The sequence below is a fragment of the Taudactylus pleione genome, unplaced genomic scaffold, assembly GCF_031769625.1.
Source record: "Taudactylus pleione unplaced genomic scaffold, aTauple2 ptg000377l, whole genome shotgun sequence".
Lineage (NCBI taxonomy): Eukaryota > Metazoa > Chordata > Amphibia > Anura > Myobatrachidae > Taudactylus > Taudactylus pleione.
The window spans coordinates 174,788-196,201 of NW_028284778.1; the positions used below are offsets into that span (position 1 = coordinate 174,788).

At 44.4% G+C, this 21,414-nt stretch overlaps 1 protein-coding gene across 3 annotated transcripts in view; it reads right to left on the reverse strand.

Annotated features, from left to right (window-relative positions):
* Positions 1 to 21,414, reverse strand: part of LOC148507965 (uncharacterized) — a 61,604-nt gene that overhangs the window by 38,881 nt on the left and 1,309 nt on the right. For all 3 annotated transcript variants that reach the window (XM_088445141.1, XM_088445142.1, XM_088445143.1), the window contains exons 2-3: positions 17,151 to 17,239; positions 4,593 to 4,704 (exon numbers count right to left, since the gene is read on the reverse strand). In XM_088445141.1, coding sequence (XP_088301267.1) covers positions 4,593 to 4,704; positions 17,151 to 17,174 — 136 coding nt within the window. In that variant the 5' untranslated portion in view covers positions 17,175 to 17,239. The remainder of the gene's footprint in view (positions 1 to 4,592; positions 4,705 to 17,150; positions 17,240 to 21,414) is intronic.

Consider the following 21,414-nt stretch of genomic DNA (forward strand, 5'->3'; position numbering starts at 1 on the left):
GACTGCTGTAGTGACAGAGGAAGGTGTAGGATAAGAGACTGCTGTAGTGACAGAGGAGGGTGTAGGATAAGAGATTGCTGTAGTGACAGTAGAGGGTGTAGGATAAGAGATTGCTGTAGTGACAGAGGAGGGTGTAGGATAAGGGATTGCTGTAGAGACAGAGGAGGGTGTAGGATAAGAGACTGCTGTAGTGACAGAGGAGGGTGTAGGATAAGATATTGCTGTAGTGACAGAGGAGGGTGTAGGATAAGAGATTGCTGTAGTGACAGAGGAGGGTGTAGGATAAGAGATGGCTGTAGTGACAGTGGAGGGTGTAGGTAGGATAAGAGATTTCTGTAGTGACAGAGGAGGGTGTAGGATAAGAGACTGCTGTAGTGACAGAGGAAGATGTAGGATAAGAGACTGCTGTAGTGACAGAGGAGGGTGTAGGATAAGAGATGGCTGTAGTGACAGAGGAGGGTGTAGGATAAGAGATGGCTGTAGTGACAGAGGAGGGTGTAGGATAAGAGATTGCTGTAGTGACAGTAGAAGGTGTAGGATAAGAGGTTGCTGTAGCGACAGAGGAGGGTGTAGGATAAGAGATTGCTGTAGTGACAGAGGAGGGTGTAGGATAAGAGATTGCTGTAGTGACAGAGGAGGGTGTAGGATAAGAGATTGCTGCAGTGACAGAGTAGGGTGTAGGATTAGAGATTGCTGTAGTGACAGAGGAGGGTCTAGGATAAGAGACTGCTGTAGTGACAGAGGAGGGTGTAAGATAAGAGATGGCTGTAGTGAAAGAGGAGGGTATAGGATAAGAGATTGCTGTAGGATAAGAGATTGCTGTAGTGACAGAGGAGGGAGTAGGATAAGAGAGTGCTGTAGTGACAGAGGAGGGTGTAGGATAAGAGAGTGCTGTAGTGACAGAGGAGGGTGTAGGATAAGAGATGGCTGTAGTGACAGAGTAGGGTGTAGGATAAGAGATGGCTGTAGTGACAGAGGAGGGTGTAGGATAAGAGATTGATGTAGTGACAGATGAGGGTGTAGGATGAAAGATTGTTGTAGTGACAGATAAGGGTGCAGGACAGTGGTGGTGAACCCAGGCACTCCAGCTGCTGTGGGAGTACATATCCCAGCATGCACTGCCAGAGTTTTGCTATTATGGAATACTAAAACTGCGGCATGGCATGCTGGGATAAGTAGTCCCACAGCAGCTGGAGTACCAGGGTTCGCCACCACTAGTGTAGGATAAGAGATTGCTGTAGTGACAGAGGAGGGTGTAGGATAAGAGATTGCTGTAGTGACAGAGGAGGGTGTAGGATAAGAGATTGCTGTAGTGACAGAGGAGGGTGTAGAATAAGAGATTGCTGTAGTGACAGAGGAGGGTGTAGGATAAGAGAGTGCTGTAGTGACAGAGGAGGGTGTAGGATAAGAGATGGCTGTAGTGACAGAGGAGGGTGTAGGATAAGAGATGGCTGTAGTGACAGAGGAGGGTGTAGGATAAGAGATTGCTGTAGTGACAGAGGAAGGTGTACGATAAGAGATTGCTGTAGTGACAGAGGAAGGTGTAGGATAAGAGATTGCTGCAGTGACAGAGGAGGGTGTAGGATAAGAGAGTGCTGCAGTGACAGAGGAGGGTGTAGGATAAGAGATTGCTGCAGTGACAGAGGAGGGTGTAGGATAAGAGATTGCTGCAGTGACAGAGGAGGGTGTAGGATAAGAGATTGCTGCAGTGACAGAGGAGGGTGTAGGATAAGAGATTGCTGCAGTGACAGAGGAGGGTGTAGGATAAGAGATTGCTGTAGTGACAGAGGAGAGTGTAAGATAAGAGATTGCTGTAGTGACAGAGGAGGGTGTAGGATAAGAGATTGCTGTAGTGACGGAGGAGGGTGTAGGATAAGAGATTGCTGTAGTGACGGAGGAGGGTGTAAGATAAGAGATTGCTGTAGTGACAGAGAAGGGTGTAGGATAAGAGATTGCTGTAGTGACAGAGGAGGGTGTAGGATAAGGAACTGCAGTAGTGACAGAGGAGGGTGTAGGATAAGAGACGGCTGTAGTGACAGAGGAGGGTGTAGGATAAGAGACGGCTGTAGTGACAGAGGAGGGTGTAGGATAAGAGACGGCTGTAGTGACAGAGGAGGGTGTAGGATAAGAGACTGCTGTAGTGACAGAGGAGGGTGTAGGATAAGAGATTGCTGTAGTGAAAGAGGAGGGTATTGGATAAGAGATTGCTGTAGGATAAGAGATTGCTGTAGTGACAGAGGAGGGTGTAGGATAAGAGAGTGCTGTAGTGACAGAGGAGGGTGTAGGATAAGAGACTGCTGTAGTGACAGAGGAGGGTGTAGGATAAGAGATTGCTGTAGTGACAGAGGAGGGTGTAGGATAAGAGATGGCTGTAGTGACAGAGGAGGGTGTAGGATAAGAGATGGCTGTAGTGACAGAGGAGGGTGTAGGATAAGAGATGGCTGTAGTGACAGAGGAGGGTGTGGGATAAGAGATTGCTGTAGTGACAGAGGAGGGTGTGGGATAAGAGATGGCTGTAGTGACAGAGGAGGGTGTAGGATAAGAGATTGCTGCAGTGACAGAGGAGGGTGTAAGATAAGAGATTGCTGTAGTGACAGAGGAGGGTGTAGGATAAGAGATTGCTGTAATGACAGAGGAGGTTGTAGGATAAGAATGGCTGTAGTGACAGAGGAAGGTGTAGGATAAGAGATGGCTGTAGTGCAAGAGGAGGGTGTAGGATAAGAGATTGCTGTAGTGACGGAGGAGGGTGTAGGATAAGAGATTGCTGTAGTGACAGAGGAGGGTGTAAGATAAGAGATTGCTGTAGTGACAGAGGAGGGTGTAGGATAAGAGATTGCTGTAGTGACAGAGGAGGGTGATGAATAAGAGACGGCTGTAGTGACAGAGGAGGGTGTAGGATAAGAGACGGCTGTAGCTGTAGTGACAGAGGAGGGTGTAGGATAAGAGATTGCTGTAGTGACAGAGGAGGGTGTAGGATAAGAGACTGCTGTAGTGACAGAGGAGGGTGTAGGATAAGAGATTGCTGTAGTGACAGAGGAGGGTATAGGATAAGAGATTGCTGTAGGATAAGAGATTGCTGTAGTGACAGAGGAGGGTGTAGGATAAGAGATGGCTGTAGTGACAGAGGAGGGTGTAGGATAAGAGATTGCTGTAGTGACAGAGGACGGTGTAGGATAAAAGATGGCTGTAGTGACAGAGGAGGGTGTAGGATAAGAGAGTACTGTAGTGACAGAGGAGGGTGTAGGATAAGAGATGGCTGTAGTGACAGAGGAGGGTGTAAGATAAGAGATGGCTGTAGTGACAGAGGAGAGTGTAGGATAAGAGATGGCTGTAGTGACAGAGGAGGGTGTAGGATAAGAGATGGCTGTAGTGACAGAGGAGGGTGTAGGATGAAAGATTGTTGTAGAGACAGAGGAGGGTGTAGGATAAGAGACTGCTGTAGTGACAGAGGAGGGTGTAGGATAAGAGATTGCTGTAGTGACAGAGGAGGGTGTAGGATAAGAGATTGCTGTAGTGACAGAGGAGGGTGTAGGATAAGAGATTGCTGTAGTGACAGTAGAGGGTGTAGGATAAGAGATTGCTGTAGTGACAGAGGAGGGTGTAGGATAAGAGACTGCTGTAGTGACAGAGGAGGGTGTAGGATAAGAGACTGCTGTAGTGACAGAGGAGGGTGTAGGATAAGAGATTGCTGTAGTGACAGAGGAGGGTGTAGGATAAGAGAGTGCTGTAGTGACAGAGGAGGGTGTAGGATAAGAGAGTGCTGTAGTGACAGAGGAGGGTGTAGGATAAGAGATGGCTGTAGTGACAGAGTAGGGTGTAGGATAAGAGATGGCTGTAGTGACAGAGGAGGGTGTAGGATAAGAGATTGATGTAGTGACAGAGGAGGGTGTAGGATGAAAGATTGTTGTAGTGACAGATAAGGGTGCAGGACAGTGGTGGTGAACCCAGGCACTCCAGCTGCTGTGGGAGTACATATCCCAGCATGCACTGCCAGAGTTTTGCTATTATGGAATACTAAAACTGTGGCATGGCATGCTGGGATAAGTAGTCCCACAGCAGCTGGAGTACCAGGGTTCGCCACCACTAGTGTAGGATAAGAGATTGCTGTAGTGACAGAGGAGGGTGTAGGAGAAGAGATTGCTGTAGTGACAGAGGAGGGTGTAGGATAAGAGATTGCTGTAGTGACAGCGGAGGGTGTAGAATAAGAAATTGCTGTCGTGACAGAGGAGGGTGTAGGATAAGAGATGGCTGTAGTGACAGAGGAGGGTGTAGGATAAGAGAGTGCTGTAGTGACAGAGGAGGGTGTAGGATAAGAGATGGCTGTAGTGACAGAGGATGGTGTAGGATAAGAGATGGCTGTAGTGACAGAGGGTGTAGGATAAGAGATTGCTGTAGTGACAGAGGAAGGTGTAGGATAAGAGATTGCTGTAGTGACAGAGGAGGGTGTAGGATAAGAGATGGCTGTAGTGACAGAGGAGGGTGTAGGATAAGAGAGTGCTGTAGTGACAGAGGAGGGTGTAGGATAAGTGATGGCTGTAGTGACAGAACAAGGAGAATATGTGACTGTTCTGTACTCAGTGATTATTACTCACCTGTGCTGATATCTGTAGGGATTTCCTCCTCCTTACACTGCTGATCACCCCCCACATACGTCTCTTCTTCTCCCTCTACATTTTCTTCTTTTATATTAGTCAGTTCTTCACCCTAATTAACCCACAAAACAATAAAACACAATAATAATATCGGATTATCAATAATATCCTACACCCTCCTCTGTCACTACAGCAATCTCTTATCCTACACCCTCCTCTGTCACTACAGCAATCTCTTATCCTACACCCTCCTCTGTCACTACAGCAGTCTCTTATCCTACACCCTCCTCTGTCACTACAGCAATCTCTTATCCTACACCCTCCTCTGTCACTACAGCAATCTCTTATCCTACACCCTCCTCTGTCACTACAGCAATCTCTTATCCTACACCCTAAGCAGAAGATGACAAGTGTATTAGACACACACAGCTGCTCGATGTTTATACAGGGGAAAGTCACTTTCATATATGAAGAGATCCTTATTTCTATCTACTTGATGCTCCTATCTGTAATTGCTTGTATTGATTAATGGAGCAAGAAGAGCCTATTTTACAAACATAACTCCTATTCTATGTGTAAACACTTACTACATACATTCGCTAGTAAATGGTACTTTGGTTCGCAAAAATGGGGCAAAGTTTGTTTTCTTCGGTTTCTGTTCACTAAAGCACACACACACACACATATTATATAATCCATAGACTAAAAACCTTATGGTTTCACATGTCCCATAAAGGCTTCTTAGACACAATCTGAAATTTCACTAAACCTACTGAATTTCTGCCACTCAAACTCAAAAAAGAAATGTAATTATGATCATTAAGGCTGACTCCTTAATGGACGTGTTCCTTGCGCAATACAGATATGCTATGCCATCACACCCTGTGGTAAACTGCAGATTCAGCACTCTCACAGAGAGAGATTACTGTCACTCACAAAATGGTGGAGCTGCTAATTCACAGAATTGTGTGCTCATTAGAATACGCACATGCAGTCTATGCAACGGAGGTCTGAGCAATTATGTGGCACACACATCTCACTCAGTGCCCACAATCTTCCCATTCGGTCACCTCAACAATCCCACTGGGTTCCAACATCCTTCTCACTCAGACTACACTGGCTCCCTAATTGCTCAAACTACACAGGTTTCCTAATTGATAAAACTATCATACTTTGTCTATGCATGTACAGTAGCTTCACCTCCATTCTGCTCTATCTTCCTCAATCCCTACTGTTGTGTGGTCTCCCAACTGTTCTAGTTCTTTATTCCCTCATCCGCACCAATTTGTCTTTCCCCATCCACACCGCACTGTCTGTCTGCATCCGTGCCACTGTTTCCTTCCGTTTTCACTACTACCTTCCCCCATGCCATGCCACTCTGTCTTCCCCTCATCTGTGCCACTTTTCTTCCTCCATCTGCTCCACTCTGTCACCCCCAACCGTGCCACTCTGTTTTCCCCCCCTTCCACACAAGTCTGTTTTCCCCAATCCCTACAGTTGTGAATTCTCCCATTTGTACTAGTCTGTATTCCCTCATCTGCCCCAAACTGACTTTACCCATCTGCGCTGTTCTGTCTTCCCGCATCCATGCCACACTGTACCACCCAATACCCTGGTAGATGGGTGCCGGGTTGATTGTGTAAAGTGCCACCCCTAAAGCACAACCAGCCCAGGGCTTTTCACTGCCAGTCCTGGTTGTGAAAATACAGGGGTCCCCTGTATTTAACACAACCAGCACTAGGATTTTTTGAGCCAGCCCTGGTTGTTAAAATACAGGGGACAAAAGACATAGGGGTTCCCTGTATTTAGCACTGGGCTCAGTGAGCCGATCCTAATTTTGGAATTACAGGGGACAAAAAGAGTAGGGGTCCCCTGTATTTTCCATAACCAGCACTGAGCTCTTTCTAACGGGGGGGACAATGCCACAGCCAAGGGAACCCTTTCACTGGATCCCCGGCCAAAGCATTAACCCTGACCGCTAGTCAGCCCAGGCTGGGAATCCCTGGGGACTGGAGACCCCCAATAAAGTGGTCACTTTCTCCAGGGCACCCCAGGCCTAGGCTGATAGCCCGGGGCTATCCCCAGCGCCCCTGGGCGGTGGGTGCTGGGTTTTATTGTGTAGTGCAAATAAAGTTAAATATTGTCTTTTGCAGGTAAACTACAGGTCCCAGCAAGTTTCCCCCGCATGCTGGTGCTTCGAGAACCACAAGTACCAGCAAGCGGGGCATTAGGGCCCGCTGGTACCTGTAGTACACCTGTAAAATAAATATTAAAATAAACACATTACAGATTTTTAAAATAATAAATTTAGCTGCACCTTCACCTGGAGTCATTGGCCTTTAAGCTCTTTTACGGCGCCGCCGCCGCTGCCCCAGGGCTTCCATCATCTTCACCTGGCGGGCGCCAACCCGCCAGGGCTTCCGTCGTCTTAGTCTCGTGGGAGCCAACCCGCCAGGTCTTCCGGTATCGTCACCTGGGGTTTGGCAGCCAATTAGCTCTTTTACATGGCCGCCACCCACTAGGGCTTCCAGGGTCTTCTTTCTTCGGGAGCTCTTCACTGCTCCCTCCCCGCCGTCGGACTGCCATGCCGATGCCTCGCGCTGGCTTACATAAGACAGCCGAAGGAGCAAGGTGATGACGTTGTGAGCTGTGATTGGCTCGCAGCGGCCATCTTTTAATTTAAAAAATGTCACTGAGACATTTTTTGAAAACGGCACTGCTGCCGAACACGGCAGAATGACTATTACATCACAAATAGCTATTACCTCACAAATGATCCACTATATAGATAGGGAGCTTCAACTTGTTGCGCAACCTCACTAGGTGCCTCCAGCAGGGGGTGTACTGTGACTTCACCTGGGTGCACAAAGATGTTTGTCTTTTGCAGGCGGTATCGGCGGTGGGACCCGGGGAGGTAGCGGACATTAGCTGTGGCTGGAACCCGGGGGGAGGTAGCGAGCAATAGCGGCTAGACCCAGCGGCATTGCAGGCTGCGGGATATGGCTGCGGCAGGCCTGGATCTGAGAGGATCCAGTTCCTGCCAGCCATTCTGCAGAGTTCAGCAGCGGTGCCAAATTAAAAAATGGTGCCTCAGCCGATGTTTTTTTTCATGCTATCCTATTATTTGTCCCGAAAACAAGACCCGTGATAAGCTCGCAGACCTATGTGTTTTCGCCCTTTAGGTGGTGAAAAAATGCCACGATAAGTGCCGGTGTCGGGCGGCACTTTATGGCTAATAGGATAGCCCCGCCGTGATCAATTAGCAGCGCTACTTTAGCGCTGCTAATTGGATACCCCCCTATGCACCTTTTTGATAGGTGTTAATTTTACCAATAGTATTGGACAAATCGCACAAATTCAGTGTCAAATGTCAATTTGCAGACATGTTAATCTGTGTGAAGGGCATGACAGAATTGGGGAACAATCCTGAGCCCACAAATAGTGGTAAATAAGACAGCTCATGCTTGAAGGAAAGTGCAGCAGGATGTGGGGCGGAATCTAAATCGGATGCAGCAGCAATGTTGGAGGCAGCGGAGCATTTTTCTTTCTTCTTCGCCCTGCGCTTGCACCCAGATTTCATACGCACTAAGTCAGAGTTGCGATTGAAGCGCACAGAAGACGGACAGTCTCATAAATTATCACCCTAGGTACTAAGGGAGCTTTAGATAGACTATACAATTTCCTAAATACTAAATAGAACATACATAAACAATAATTACAATATTATACAACAAACAATCAAAATTGAAACAATAAAATTAAACAAATAGAAATAGATCACCAACCTAATGCCAACAAAAATAAAATTTCAAAAACACCCTAAAAAAATGCCATAAAATTCTATTAATATCCTACAGTGCCGTGTTCCATAGAGTTACTCATAGCCAGCACCTCCTTTATATAATCCATACTCCTAGTGAAGAAAGACTCTAAGGGGATTATTTTCATTGAGACCGCCAGGCGTAATTGTATTAAGGGAATGGATCCAGCGGGCCTCACTTTTCCACAGTAAAAGTTCACGATCTCCTCCTCTGATCGGGGCAGGAATGTGGTCGATTATCATACATCGCATGGTCGATACTTGATGGCACAGATTGACAAAATGCTTGGCCACAGACTTATCAGAGCTCCCCATCTCAAGTGCTGTGCGGATCGATGCACGGTGGTTGGCCATCCGCTCTCTAAATGTCCTGGTGGCCATTCCAATATAATATAAGCCACAAGGGCACATGAGGAGGTAGATCACATATTTCATAGTACAGAATAATTTATGGTTGATTCTATTTTTCAACATCGATCGACAGGTGACACAAGTATTACATTTAAAACAAACTGTCTTCCTATTCCTCAGCTAGGTCGACGTCGCTACAGAAGGTTGTAACATTGTATGGGCATGAGGAGTGGTCTCAAATTAGGCACCCTCCTATAGGCGCTCATTGGTATTGGGCATCTGTCTAGTTTCAGTGATGATCGGTACTAATCACCGGCCAATATTTTTTGAGGGTCTGCGCTGAGGCAGACTATGTATGATCAAAGGTGTTACATATATCATAAGATCAGCCATCTTTTTGGTTTGATCAACTTTCAATGGTGTTGATACCCATTGATATGCCTTGGTGACACAGCGGTCAATGGTTGTAGGTGAGTACCCCCTAGCCAAAAATCGTAATTTCATGTCATCAATTTGAGCTCGTGTTGTTTCAGCTGAGGAATTTATCCACAGTACCCGTAAGAATTGGGAGACTGGGAGGCTCTCCTTCAATGTAGTAGGATGCTGACTATTGGCTCTTAGTAATGTATCGGTAGATTTCCGAAAAAGTGTGAACCCAAGTTGGTCACCATCTCTATATACCGAGACGTCCAAGAAGTCTATTGTGTTCTGATCAATAGCAAAAGTGAATTTTACTGGTTCAGGAAGTGCATTCAATTCTTCGATCATTGTAATAAACTCTGCCCTTGTGCCAGACCAAATGATAAAAACATCATCTATAAAACGCATGTTACCAATTTGTCACTATATTGGCGACAAATCTATTTTTCTTCATAGGCTGCCATATATAGATTTGCGTACGATGGCACAATATTTAATATACCAACAATAGGTAGAACTAATCCCACCTTTCTGTGCGAAATGGTGTGGAGTTTTGAATAAATGTTCAGCAGATTTGATTCTTCTGGTTATTGAGGAGGTCAGTAGTGAACTTAAAAAGATTGGTTAGATATTGATACCTTTTAAAGGCTTAAATTTGAAAAAGCTCACTAGTGATAAAACTGAACCATGGATTGATAAGATTTGGTGTCAGGTTGACTCGTATCATCAAGAATTGTTACAATTTAAAAGAAAGAAATTAGAAACTGTGAACTCGGATTATAAGACCCATATGGTATATAGATGGCTGGTTGGTGAGAGCCACCGGAGATGGAGACCCCCAAGATCTCGCAGATATAGAACAGCTTACACCACTGATCATTCCACTGCTCCCTCCTCTTCAGAAGGTGGGACGTCAGACAGCACTGATGTTGCCAGAGATCGATATGATTTTTTAGATCAAAGACCCCCAACATACCCGCCATTGCAAAGAGACGGAGGGTCAGGAATCACCAGAGGCGAGGCGGTGGTTACAAAAAGACGAGGAAGAAAACCCAGGAACTAGACCTGGTCTTTAATCTATCATCATATGATATTAGTGACGTTGAGAGATCTGTTTTAGCATTAGGTTTATCTTTTATACCTACAACGAGACATAACTCATTTGATAATCTGGTCGATAACTATCGATTCAATAGAAAACTAAGGTTACATGAACATTTTTCTGACTCTTGTAAATAGACTGAACATATCAGCAAATGTACTAGACCAAGTGTGTTTGATCCAGTATCGTACAATCCCAGTATTAGAACATTTGGCAGGATGACTGAGTTGGAAATGCAGAAACACTGCCTATCTAAACCGAGATATTTTAATATGACCTTAGAACAAAGAAAGGCTCTTACAACATTAAAAAATAATGATACTATTACTATACGCCCCGCTGATAAAGGTGGGGCATTGGTTGTACAAGATTGGAGTCAATACAATGAGATTCAACGTCAGCTAGCAGACTCTGATACCTATGTGCAATTAGAGTATGATCCCTCAGTGTCTATTAAACGATCTATTGATCAGATTGTGAGTATGGGCCTCGGAGCTGGTTGGATAGACAAGAAAACAGCTGACTACCTAATAGTGGATCATCCCAGTACTCCGATTTTATATACATTGCCCAAGATTCACAAGAGGTTGGAGGATCCACCCGGCCGTCCAATAATCTCGGCCAGGGGCTCACTACTTCAACTGTTGGCGGTCTTTGTTGACCAATTCCTCCAACCTCTTGTGAAACAGGTTGCCAGCGACATCAGAGATACTTGACTTTCTTGATAAAGTACGGCTAGTGTCATCGATTGTTCCTGATATGTGGCTGGCAACACTAGATGTACAATCACTGTATACCATCATTCCACATACAGGTGGTCTCGAAACGATTTGTAAATGTCTGATTCGAGCTGGACAATGTGAGCCTCCGATTGAATAACTTATGCCATCAACTAAGTTGATTCTTGAAAATAATTATTTCATGTATGGTTCGGATTATTATGCTCAGATAGCGGGTACAGCGATGGGTTCAAATATCGTGCCATCGTACGCGAATCTATATATGGCAGCCTATGAGGAAAAATATATTTGTCGCCAATATAGTGACAAGTTGGTAACATATATATGTTTTTTAGATGATGTTTTTATCATTTGGTCTGGCACAAGGGCAGAGTTTATTACAATGATTGAAGAATTGAATACACTTCCTGAACCAGTAAAATTCACTTTTGCTATTGATCAGAATGCAATAGACTTCTTGGACGTCTCGGTATATAGAGATGGTGACCAACTTGGGTTCACACTTTTTCGGAAATCTACCGACCGAAATACATTACTAAGAGCCAATAGTCAGCATCCTACTACATTGAAGGAGAGCCTCCCAGTCTCCCAATTCTTACGGGTACTGTGAATAAATTCCTCAGCTGAAACAGCACGAGCTCAAATTGATGACATGAAATTACGATTTTTGGCTAGGGGGTACTCACCTACGACCATTGACCACTGTGTCACCAAGGCAAATCAACAGGTATCGACACCATTGAAAGTTGATCAAACCAAAAAGATGGCTGATCGTATGATATATGTAACCGCCTTTGATCATACATCATCGGCCTCAGCGCAGACCCTCAAAAAATATTGGCCGGTGATTAGTACCGATCCATCACTGAAACTGGACAGATGCCCAATACCAATGAGCGCCTATAGGAGGGCGCCAAATTTGAGACAACTCCTCATGCGCCCAATATTACAACCTTCTGTAGCGACGTCGACCTAGCTGAGGAATAAGAAGACAGGTTGTTTTAAATGTAATACTTGTGTCACCTGTCGATCGATGTTGTGCGGTGATACCTTTCCACACCCTCATAGTGGGAAGAAAATTAGAATCAACCATAAATTGTTCTGTACGATGAAATATGTGATCTACTTCCTCACATGCCCTTGTGGCTTATATTATATTGGAATGACGACCAGGACATTTAGAGAGCGGATGGCCAACCACCGTGCATCGATCTGCACAGCACTTGAGATGGGGAGCTCTGATAAGTCTGTGGCCAAACATTTTGTTGATCTGAGCCATCAAGTATCAACCATGCGTTGTATGATAATCGACCACATTCCTGCCCCGATCAGAGGAGGAGATCGTGAACTTTCACTGCAGAAAAGGGAGGCCCGCTGGATCCATTCCCTTAATACAATTACGCCTGGCGGTCTCAATGAAAATAATCCCCTTAGAGTCTTTCTTCACTAGGAGTATGGATTATATAAAGGAGGTTCTGGCTATGAGTAACTCTATGGAACACGGCAGTGTGTTAAACACTGTATGATATCAATAGAATTTTATGGCATTTTTTTAGGGTGTTTTTGATATTTTATTTTTGTTGGTATTAGGTTGATGATCTATTTCTATTTATTTAATTTTTTTGTTTATTGTTTACATTTTGATTAAGTTTGTTGTATAATATTGTAATTATTGTTTATGTATGTTCTATTTAGTATTTAGGAAATTGTAGTCTATCTAAAGCTCCCTTAGTACCTAGTGTGATAATATGTCCCAATCTTTAATTATTCCAAGATCTGTATTTGTATATAGAATAATGCACAGCTATGTGAACGGACTTGTATTCTCTAAGGCCGTTTTTGTTTATATACCAATTGGCCTTAGTGAACTTATGCTCCGGTTGCTAGGCAACCCTGAGCGTGATTACACATTGGTTAGCGTACTTCCGATGCGGTGACACGCACGGAAGTTAATGGTTGTGACAGACCCTGATACGGCGGGGTGTTGGAGTGTTTCTGCCCGGGCCCTGATATGGAGCGATGTGCCAGGGACTGGATGCTGCTACACTGGGCGTCACTGGATTGCGTGGTGAGAGCCTGGAGCACGGTGTGCTTCATGTGCGATGACACGCTCTCTGGTAAGTGGTGAGATTGTGTTATGGTGATTAATGATGACGCTTATGGTGGATCGGGGATGTACTGGCTGACATGTGGGAGTTCCCTCCCCTCGGCCAGGTACTCTGCTCTGGTCACCTGATTCGTGTCGTCACAGCTGTGCTTTATGATTCTGTTAGCAATTCATTAATTGAATAAGTGATTGAATTATCTGTATTGGTGAGAGTACTTAAGGGAGTTGTAGTGGTCAGGTCAGTATGCTCCTGGTCAGAAAGCTGGATGGTTGACATATGGTGACTTGTCTTGACAAATACCATTAAGGGGTCGAAACGTTGACTACGACTATATGGATTTGGTGATGTGAATTTTTTTCTATTAAAATGTTTTGTAGCATACATTATGGTGAGTGCCCTCTATGGCTGTGTAAAGCCTAACTATGGATATACAGTATAGATATATATATATATATATATATATACACACACACACACATATACACACACACGCACACATACACATATATACATACACTACCATTCAAAAAGTTTGGGGTCACTTAGAAATTTCCTTATTTTTGAAAGAAAAGCACTGTTTTTTTCAATGAAGATAACATTAAATTAATCAGAAATACACTCTACACATTGTTCATGTGGTAAATGACTATACTAGCTGCAAACGTTTGAAGGACAAAATTATTATTTCAAATAAAAATAATTAATTCTAACATTGCCAATGTCTTGGCTATATGTTCTTTTCATTTTGCAACTCATTTGATAAATAAAAGTCAGTTTTCATGTAAAACACGAAATTGTCTGGGTGACCCCCAAACTTTTGAATGGTAGTGTATATATACCTTTTTTCCCCTTTTCGTGTGATGCCCTGGGGATGGTCCTTGGCTGGAATTTTTTGGGGTGCCTTGCTTCTCGGACGTGAACCCCTTGTTAGGGACGCTGGTATAGAGGAGCCTTGACGTCGGCCCAGCGCTTATTTATATATTTGGAAATGTATGTAACCAATACCTTTGAATTTCTATTATCATGTAGGATTCAAGTATTTTTGATTTAGCTGCAGTGTGCTGGGGGGCAAATTTCTTTTTTCTGTGAACAATTTCTGACATGTCTACTGTCACTGCATATGATACTGTCACCATTGACAGAATGGTGGAGGATTACATCGGTGACCGCATCCAAGTAGGGATGGCAGACAGTCCGTACCTGTACTGGCAGGAAAAAGAGGCAATTTGGAGGCCCCTCTAAACTGGCTCTTTTTTACCTGAGTTGTCCCCCCTCCAGTGTGTACTCCGAAAGAGTGTTTAGTGCAGCCAGGAACCTTGTCTTTGAAAGGCGTAGGAGGTTGCTTCCACAAAATGTGGAGAAGATGATTTTCATCAAAATTAATTATCAATTCTTCCAGGAAGACCAGCCTCCAGAACGTACAGAGGGACCTGTGGTGGTGGATTCCAGCGGGGATAAATTAATACTTTGTGAGGATGAGGTTGTACACAACACTGAAGAGGGTGAGGAATCGGAGGATGAGGCTGACATCTTGCCTCCGTAGAGCCAGTTTGTGCAGGGACAGATTAATTGCCAGCTTGTTTTGTGGGGGCTCAAACGAACCAATCATTTCAGCCACAGTCGTGTGGCAGACCCTGGCGCTGAAATGATTGGTTTGTTAAAGTGTGCATGTCCTGTGTATACAGCATAAGGGTGCGTCGGAGGGCCCAAGGACAATTCCATCTTGCACCTCTTTTTTTTCTTTGCATTAAGTACTGTTTGGGGCCTAGTTTTTCAAACTTCCATCCTGTCTGCCACTGCAGTGTCACTCCTAGATGGGCCACGTGTTTGTGCCGCCCACTCGTGTCGCTTAGCATAGTCATCCAGCTGCCTCGGTGCAACCTTTTGGCCTAAAAACAATATTCTGAGGTGTGAGGTGTTCAGAATAGACTGGAAATGAGTGGAAATTAATGTTATTGAGGTTAATAATAGCATAGGAACAGAAAAACCCACAAATTCTGTGATTTTAGCTGTTTTTATGCTTTTTTCCAAAAAAAATACAGATCCAAAACAAGAAAGATCCAAAACACGAAAAGTGGCCTGTGCACTCCCCTAATTATGTATATATATATATATATATATATATATATATATAGTCAGGTCCATAAATATTGGGACATTGATAGAATTTTCATATTTTGGCCACTATTCCACCTGCCAGGCCTCTACTGCAAATGTCTTCAGTTCCTGCTTGTTCTTGGGGCATTTTCCCTTCAGTTTTGTCTTCATCAAGTGAAATGCATGCTCAAATCGGATTCAGGTCAGGGGATTGACTTGGCCGTTGCATAACATTCTACTTATTAGCCTTAAAAAACTCTTTGGTTGCTTTTGCAGTATGTTCCGGGTCATTGTCCATCTGCACTGTGAAGCGCCGTCCAATGAGTTCTGAAGCATTTGACTGAATATGAGCATATAATATTGCCCGAAACACTTCAGAATTCATTCTGCTGCTTTTGTCAGCAGTCACATCATCAATAAATACAAGGGAACCAGTTCCATTGGCAGCCATACATGCCCACGCCATGACACTACCACCACCATGCTTCACTGATGAGGTGGTATGTTTTGGATCATGAGCAGTTCCTTTCCTTCTCTTCTCATCACTCTGGTACAAGTTGATCTGTGTCTCCTCTGTCCATAGGATGTTGTTCCAGAACTGTAATGGCTTTTTTAGATGTTGTTTGGCAAACTCTAATCTGGTCTTAATGTTTTTGTGGCTCACCAATGGTTTGCATCTTGTGGTGAACCCTCTATATTCACTCCTGTGAAGTCTTCTCTTGATTGTTGACTTTGACACATATACATCTACCTCCTGGAGAGTGTTCTTGATTTGGCCAACTGTTGTGAAGGGTTTTTTCTTCACCAGGGAAATAATTATTTTGTCATCCACCACAGTTGTTTTCTGTGGTCTTCCGGGTCTTTTGGTGTTGCTGAGCTCTCCAGTGCGTTCTTTCTTTTTAAGAATGTTCCAGACAGTTGATTTGGCCACATCTAATGTTTTTGCCATCTCTCTGATGGGTTGGTTTTGATTTTTCAGCCTAATGATGGCTTGCTTCACTGATAGTGACAGCTCTTTGGATCTCATATTGAGAGTCAACGGCAACTGATTCCAAATGCAAATGTCACACCTAGAATCAACTCCAGACCTTTTACCTGCTTAATTGATAATGAAATAACGAGGGAATAGCCCACACCTGTCCATGAAATAGCTTTTGAGTTGATAGTCCCATTACTTTTGGCCCCTTAAAAAGTGGGAGGCACATATTGAAACTGTTGTAATTCCTACACCGTTCACCTGATTTGGATGTAATTACCCTCAAATTAAATCTGAAAGTCTGCAGTTAAAGCACATCTTGTTTGTTTCATTTCAAAACCATTGTGGTGGTGAATAGAGGCCAAAATCTGAAAATTCTGTCAATGTCCCAAAATGTATGGACCTGACTGTATATATATATATATATATATATATATATATATATATTTATATATTACACATACATACAGGTTGAGTAAAATAACTAATGGTGCAGTCTGTCTCCCAGATTCCCTCACCTCCCCAGTCAGGTCCCTGTGTTAGTAAGAGATGAGTGATGTCTCTGTGACACTCCCAGACTCCCTCACCTCCCCAGTCAGGTCCCTGTGTTAGTAAGAGATAATAGTGATGTCACTGTGAGACTCCCAGACTCCCTCACCTCCCCAGTCAGGTCCCTGTGTTAGTAATAGAGATAATAGTGATGTCACTGTGACACTCCCAGACTCCCTCACCTCCCCAGTCAGGTCCCTGTGTTAGTAATAGAGATAATAGTGATATCACTGTGACACTCCCAGACTCCCTCCCTCCCCAGTCAGGTCCCTGTGTTAGTAATAGAGATAATACTGATGTCACTGTGATAATCACAAACCTCTCAATGCTCTACTCACTAGATGGATAATCACTAAAATTAACTTTAATAAACTTAATTTAATTTAATTTCTGACCTTGTATAGTCTTAACGTTTCCATGATGGCGTCTCTACAGGATTGTCTTCTCGTTTACATCTTTGTGCCCTTCTCACAGCTTAATCACTCTGCAAATAGGTGACCACACATGTAAAACAAAGAATAAGGAGCCCAGTAACTGTGACTATGTGTTTGCCCCCTTAAATTACATTATTTTTAAATACTAGAATTTTCCAAATCTATATTAGCATATAATAATTAGGTCTGTCTGACGGCAGCTCAGTCTAGCTGGTCTATTTATTGTAGTGGGGTAACCACATTCCTTGGCAGAAGCCCCCCGTTATCTCCCGGAGTGTGCCGATTTGTTAACACTGTACCCCACACTGATTATAATGCTCACTGCTAATGAGAGTAACAATATTAAATGCAGTAAGGAATGAGCACACTCCTGGAGATACAGGGCCTGATTCAGACCCGGTCGCAAGCGCTGAGCGCTCGCAACCGGGTCGATGGTGGCCCAGAGCGCATGTTAGAGCCGAAATCAGTCTGGGGCTTGCGGCAACTAGACCCTACCACGTCTCGTCGCAAGCCCGATGGTGGCGATGGTCTTGGCCATTGCGACCATCATCATGGCCGCTCGCTATAGCTGTGGGTGGTCACCCACAGCTATGCGAGCGGCCAGGAGGCCGTTCTTATAAAAAAAAAAAAAAAAAAGACCGGCCCTGATTCAGAGCGAGCGGCTCTGAATCAGGCCCACAGAGCAATAATATACAGATAATGGCCAGACAATACCATCATTCACCCATCAAAGGACAAAGTTATAACTTGTTATCGTCTAGAAGTCACTGCATACAAAGTCTTTTTAGGATATTAATCTGCCGGCTAATTGGAAATACTGTCAGAGTGGATTTCTGTATTGAGGTCAAATGTAATAGCGGTAATTAGTTTAAAGGTCCAATCTGCAGCTGCCGCCACCCCCGCAGGTGCAGTTTTCCCTAACCCCACTGATTGGCCAGACTACCACCAATCGCTGTGCTGCCGTAGGCAGGAATTTTTTTCCTGCTACAGCAGCCTGACAGTTTTCATCTGAGGCCCCGCCCCCTGACCATAGCCCCGCCCCCACTAACGGTTCCAACGACTCCTCCCGATCTAAGATCATCGGCTACTGCCCCATCATGAGGGCGTTAGGAGCATTGGGTGACCCTCTCACATGCAGGTACTCCCTCTTGGGCCCCTTACCTGCTATGCTTCTTGGCTTTCCTCTCTTAGCTCTGCCTCTACACATGCCCCGCCCCCGAGCTCTCCTTTCCTGCTCCTATTGGCCGGGCATAGTGTGAATGCACTGTGCAGTACACTGCAAAGAAGGTGATGATAATAGCAATGCAGTGAGAGGGGTAAATTTACTAAAATTCGAGATGGTCCCGATTTTCAATGAGATTAGTCTCGCCAAAACTCGGGTGAATTAATCACTTTGTATCTCTCCAATTTACCAACAGGCGATTTGAGGCAAATCGAGTTGGCCAATGTATCTCGTTTTGCAGGAGATTACTCACCCGAGATTGCAGTTTTCTCTCTGCCTAACTCTCCCGAGCAAGCAGCATGAACATATCAGTGAGATATGTATAAGCTGCTTGTCTTTTACCTGTAAAAAACGGGTTAAATTATGTGAAAAAAAATGACGTAGGGTGCCCCCACAAAATCATAACCAGCCCCAGACTTGTCAGCCTGTCCTGGTACCTAAAATTACAGGGAACAAAACGAATAGGGTTCCACCGTAATTTAGGTACCAGCACCAGGCTGCAGGGCCAGTCCTGGTTTTAATTATAGGGGTAAAAAAATTGCATAGGGTTCCCTCTATATTTAAAAGCAGCACTGAACCCAAAACGACCAGGGTCTAATGCCACAGCCAGGAGACCCTATTACCGGGTCTCCAGGGCCAAAGCATTCTCACCCCAAGCCACTCAGGCCAAGCGGGGGATCTCAGGGGAGGTGGGAACCCCCCTCTCCTGAAACCCCAGGCTTGGTCTGAAGCCCAGGGCTCTTCCCCGCTCCCCTGGGCTGTGGGTACAGAGGGTAATAATGTGTAAAATCAAAGTAACATATTGTATTGTACAGTGGAAGTACAGGTGCCAGCATGCCTGCCCTTTGGCACATATGGAACAACAAGTGCCAGCAGGCGGCCGGCACCCGTACCTCCACTGTAAAATAAATAGTTAAATAAAGACATAACACACACACCTTAGATAGTACAAGCTTAATACTCACATGCCTCAAGATGACCGAAATCATCTGAAATTTCTCGCGGGCCACTAGCCAATCAGCATCCGCTTTACATGTAGCGGCCGCTCATTGGCTGGTTCCACGTGGGTCCCAGCCAATGAACGGCCGCTACATGTAAAGTGGCCGCTGATTGGCTAGCGGCCCGCGAGAAATTTCAGATGATTTCGGTCATCTTGAGGCATGTGAGTATTAAGCTTGTACTATCTAAGGTGTGTGTGTTATGTCTTTATTTAACTATTTATTTTACAGTGGAGGTACGGGTGCCGGCCGCCTGCTAGCACTTGTAGTTCCACAAGTGCCAAAGGGCAGGCATGCTGGCACCTGTAGTTCCACTGTACAATACAATAGTTTAGACCTATTTACCACTTTATTATCCCCATACCCACCACTACAGGGCTGCGGGGAAGAGCCCGGGGTTTCAGACCAAGCCTGGGGTGCTCTGGAGAGGAGGACCCCTTCTTGTGGGGGTCCCCACCTCCCCTGAGATCCCCAGCTTGGCCTGACTTGCTTGGGGTGCGAATGCTTTGGCCCTGGAGACCCGGTAATAGGGTCTCCGATCTGTGGCATTACACCCCGGTGGTTTGGGTCCGGTGTTGGTTTTAAATATAGGGGGATCCCTACGCAATTTTTTTTCCACTATATTTAAAACCAGGACTGGCCCTTCAGCCAGGTGCTGGTTCCTAAACAACAGGGGGAACCCTACACGTTTTGTTCCCCCGTAAATTTTGAAACCAGGACTGGCTGACTAGTCCGGGGCTGGTTATGCTTTGTGGGGGACACCACGTCATTTAAAAAAAAAAAAAAAAAACAACCTTAAAACAGACTTTACATTAATAAATATACCCAAATCACACTGATTTGTGTATGTTTGCTGGAATCTTGCAGATCAGGAGGTGGTGCATTTGAAACTTGTAATTACTCCCCGATTTGGATGTAAAAAAACGCAGAATATAGCAAAACAAATAATGGTAAATTCCCGATTTAGGCTGAAATGAATGAAAAGTACTTCCGATTTGAGCTGCTGGTGAATTCATTTCTAGTGAAAAAAACGGCCGAATTTGCGGCATTAAACCACCTAATTTTAACTCCAAAAAAAGGTGTTCATAAATTAATCTCATTTCAGCCTTGGCTAAGAAGGTTTCCACTCCTTTAGTGCACCAATTTCCTTCCACTTTTTTAATACCCATGATACATTTACTTCCATTTGTAGAACCCTGATGCTTTGCTATAAAATGTTTGGACAAAGAATGATTTATAATACCTCCCAATATTTCTAAGGTGTTCGTCCAACGCTCTCTAAGTTTTATGGCTATGTTTCCAATATATTGTAATCCACATACACATTCAATTACATATATGCAATTCATACTTTTACAAGTCATAAATTCTTGTACTTTAAAAGTCTTTCTATTAGAACCAGAGGTAAATGTCTCCAAATTGGCAGCCTGTTGCGTATGTGTGGTGCAGACAATGCAAGACCCACAACTATTAAAACCCTTCGTTTTTATCCCCGCTTTTGGTTTTACACTATATTGTGTCCCTATACCTTGTCTTACATATGCCAAATTGCCTATCACATTGACACTCAGGGGTTGTAGTCCTGAACTGAATTCATATGATTGGAGGAACCAGGTTATTAGTTATTTCAACTGAAGGAACCAGATATCTTAACAGTAGCAACTGGGATTTCAAATGAAAAACGTAAAGTCTTCAGAAAAGTGACTACCTTTATTTTGTTACGTCTTCAAGAGTCTAATTTGCATCATTTCGGGACTAATGAGCCTGTGTACTGTACCTAGAAAGAGCGCTTTACCTGTTTTTTTATTCTTCTTTGGTCTAAAAGTTTATTGTGATTGGTGACAGTCACATTTGGTTTAAGCTGCCTTTTGGAGCGTGGAGCGCAAACGTGTATTCTTTTGGTATTATCTGTATTTATTCACTGGCTAACTATGGGGGTCATTCAGACCCGCTCGCGAGCGGCAGTACGCTCACAAGCGGGTCGATGTTCCCCACTGCGCATGCT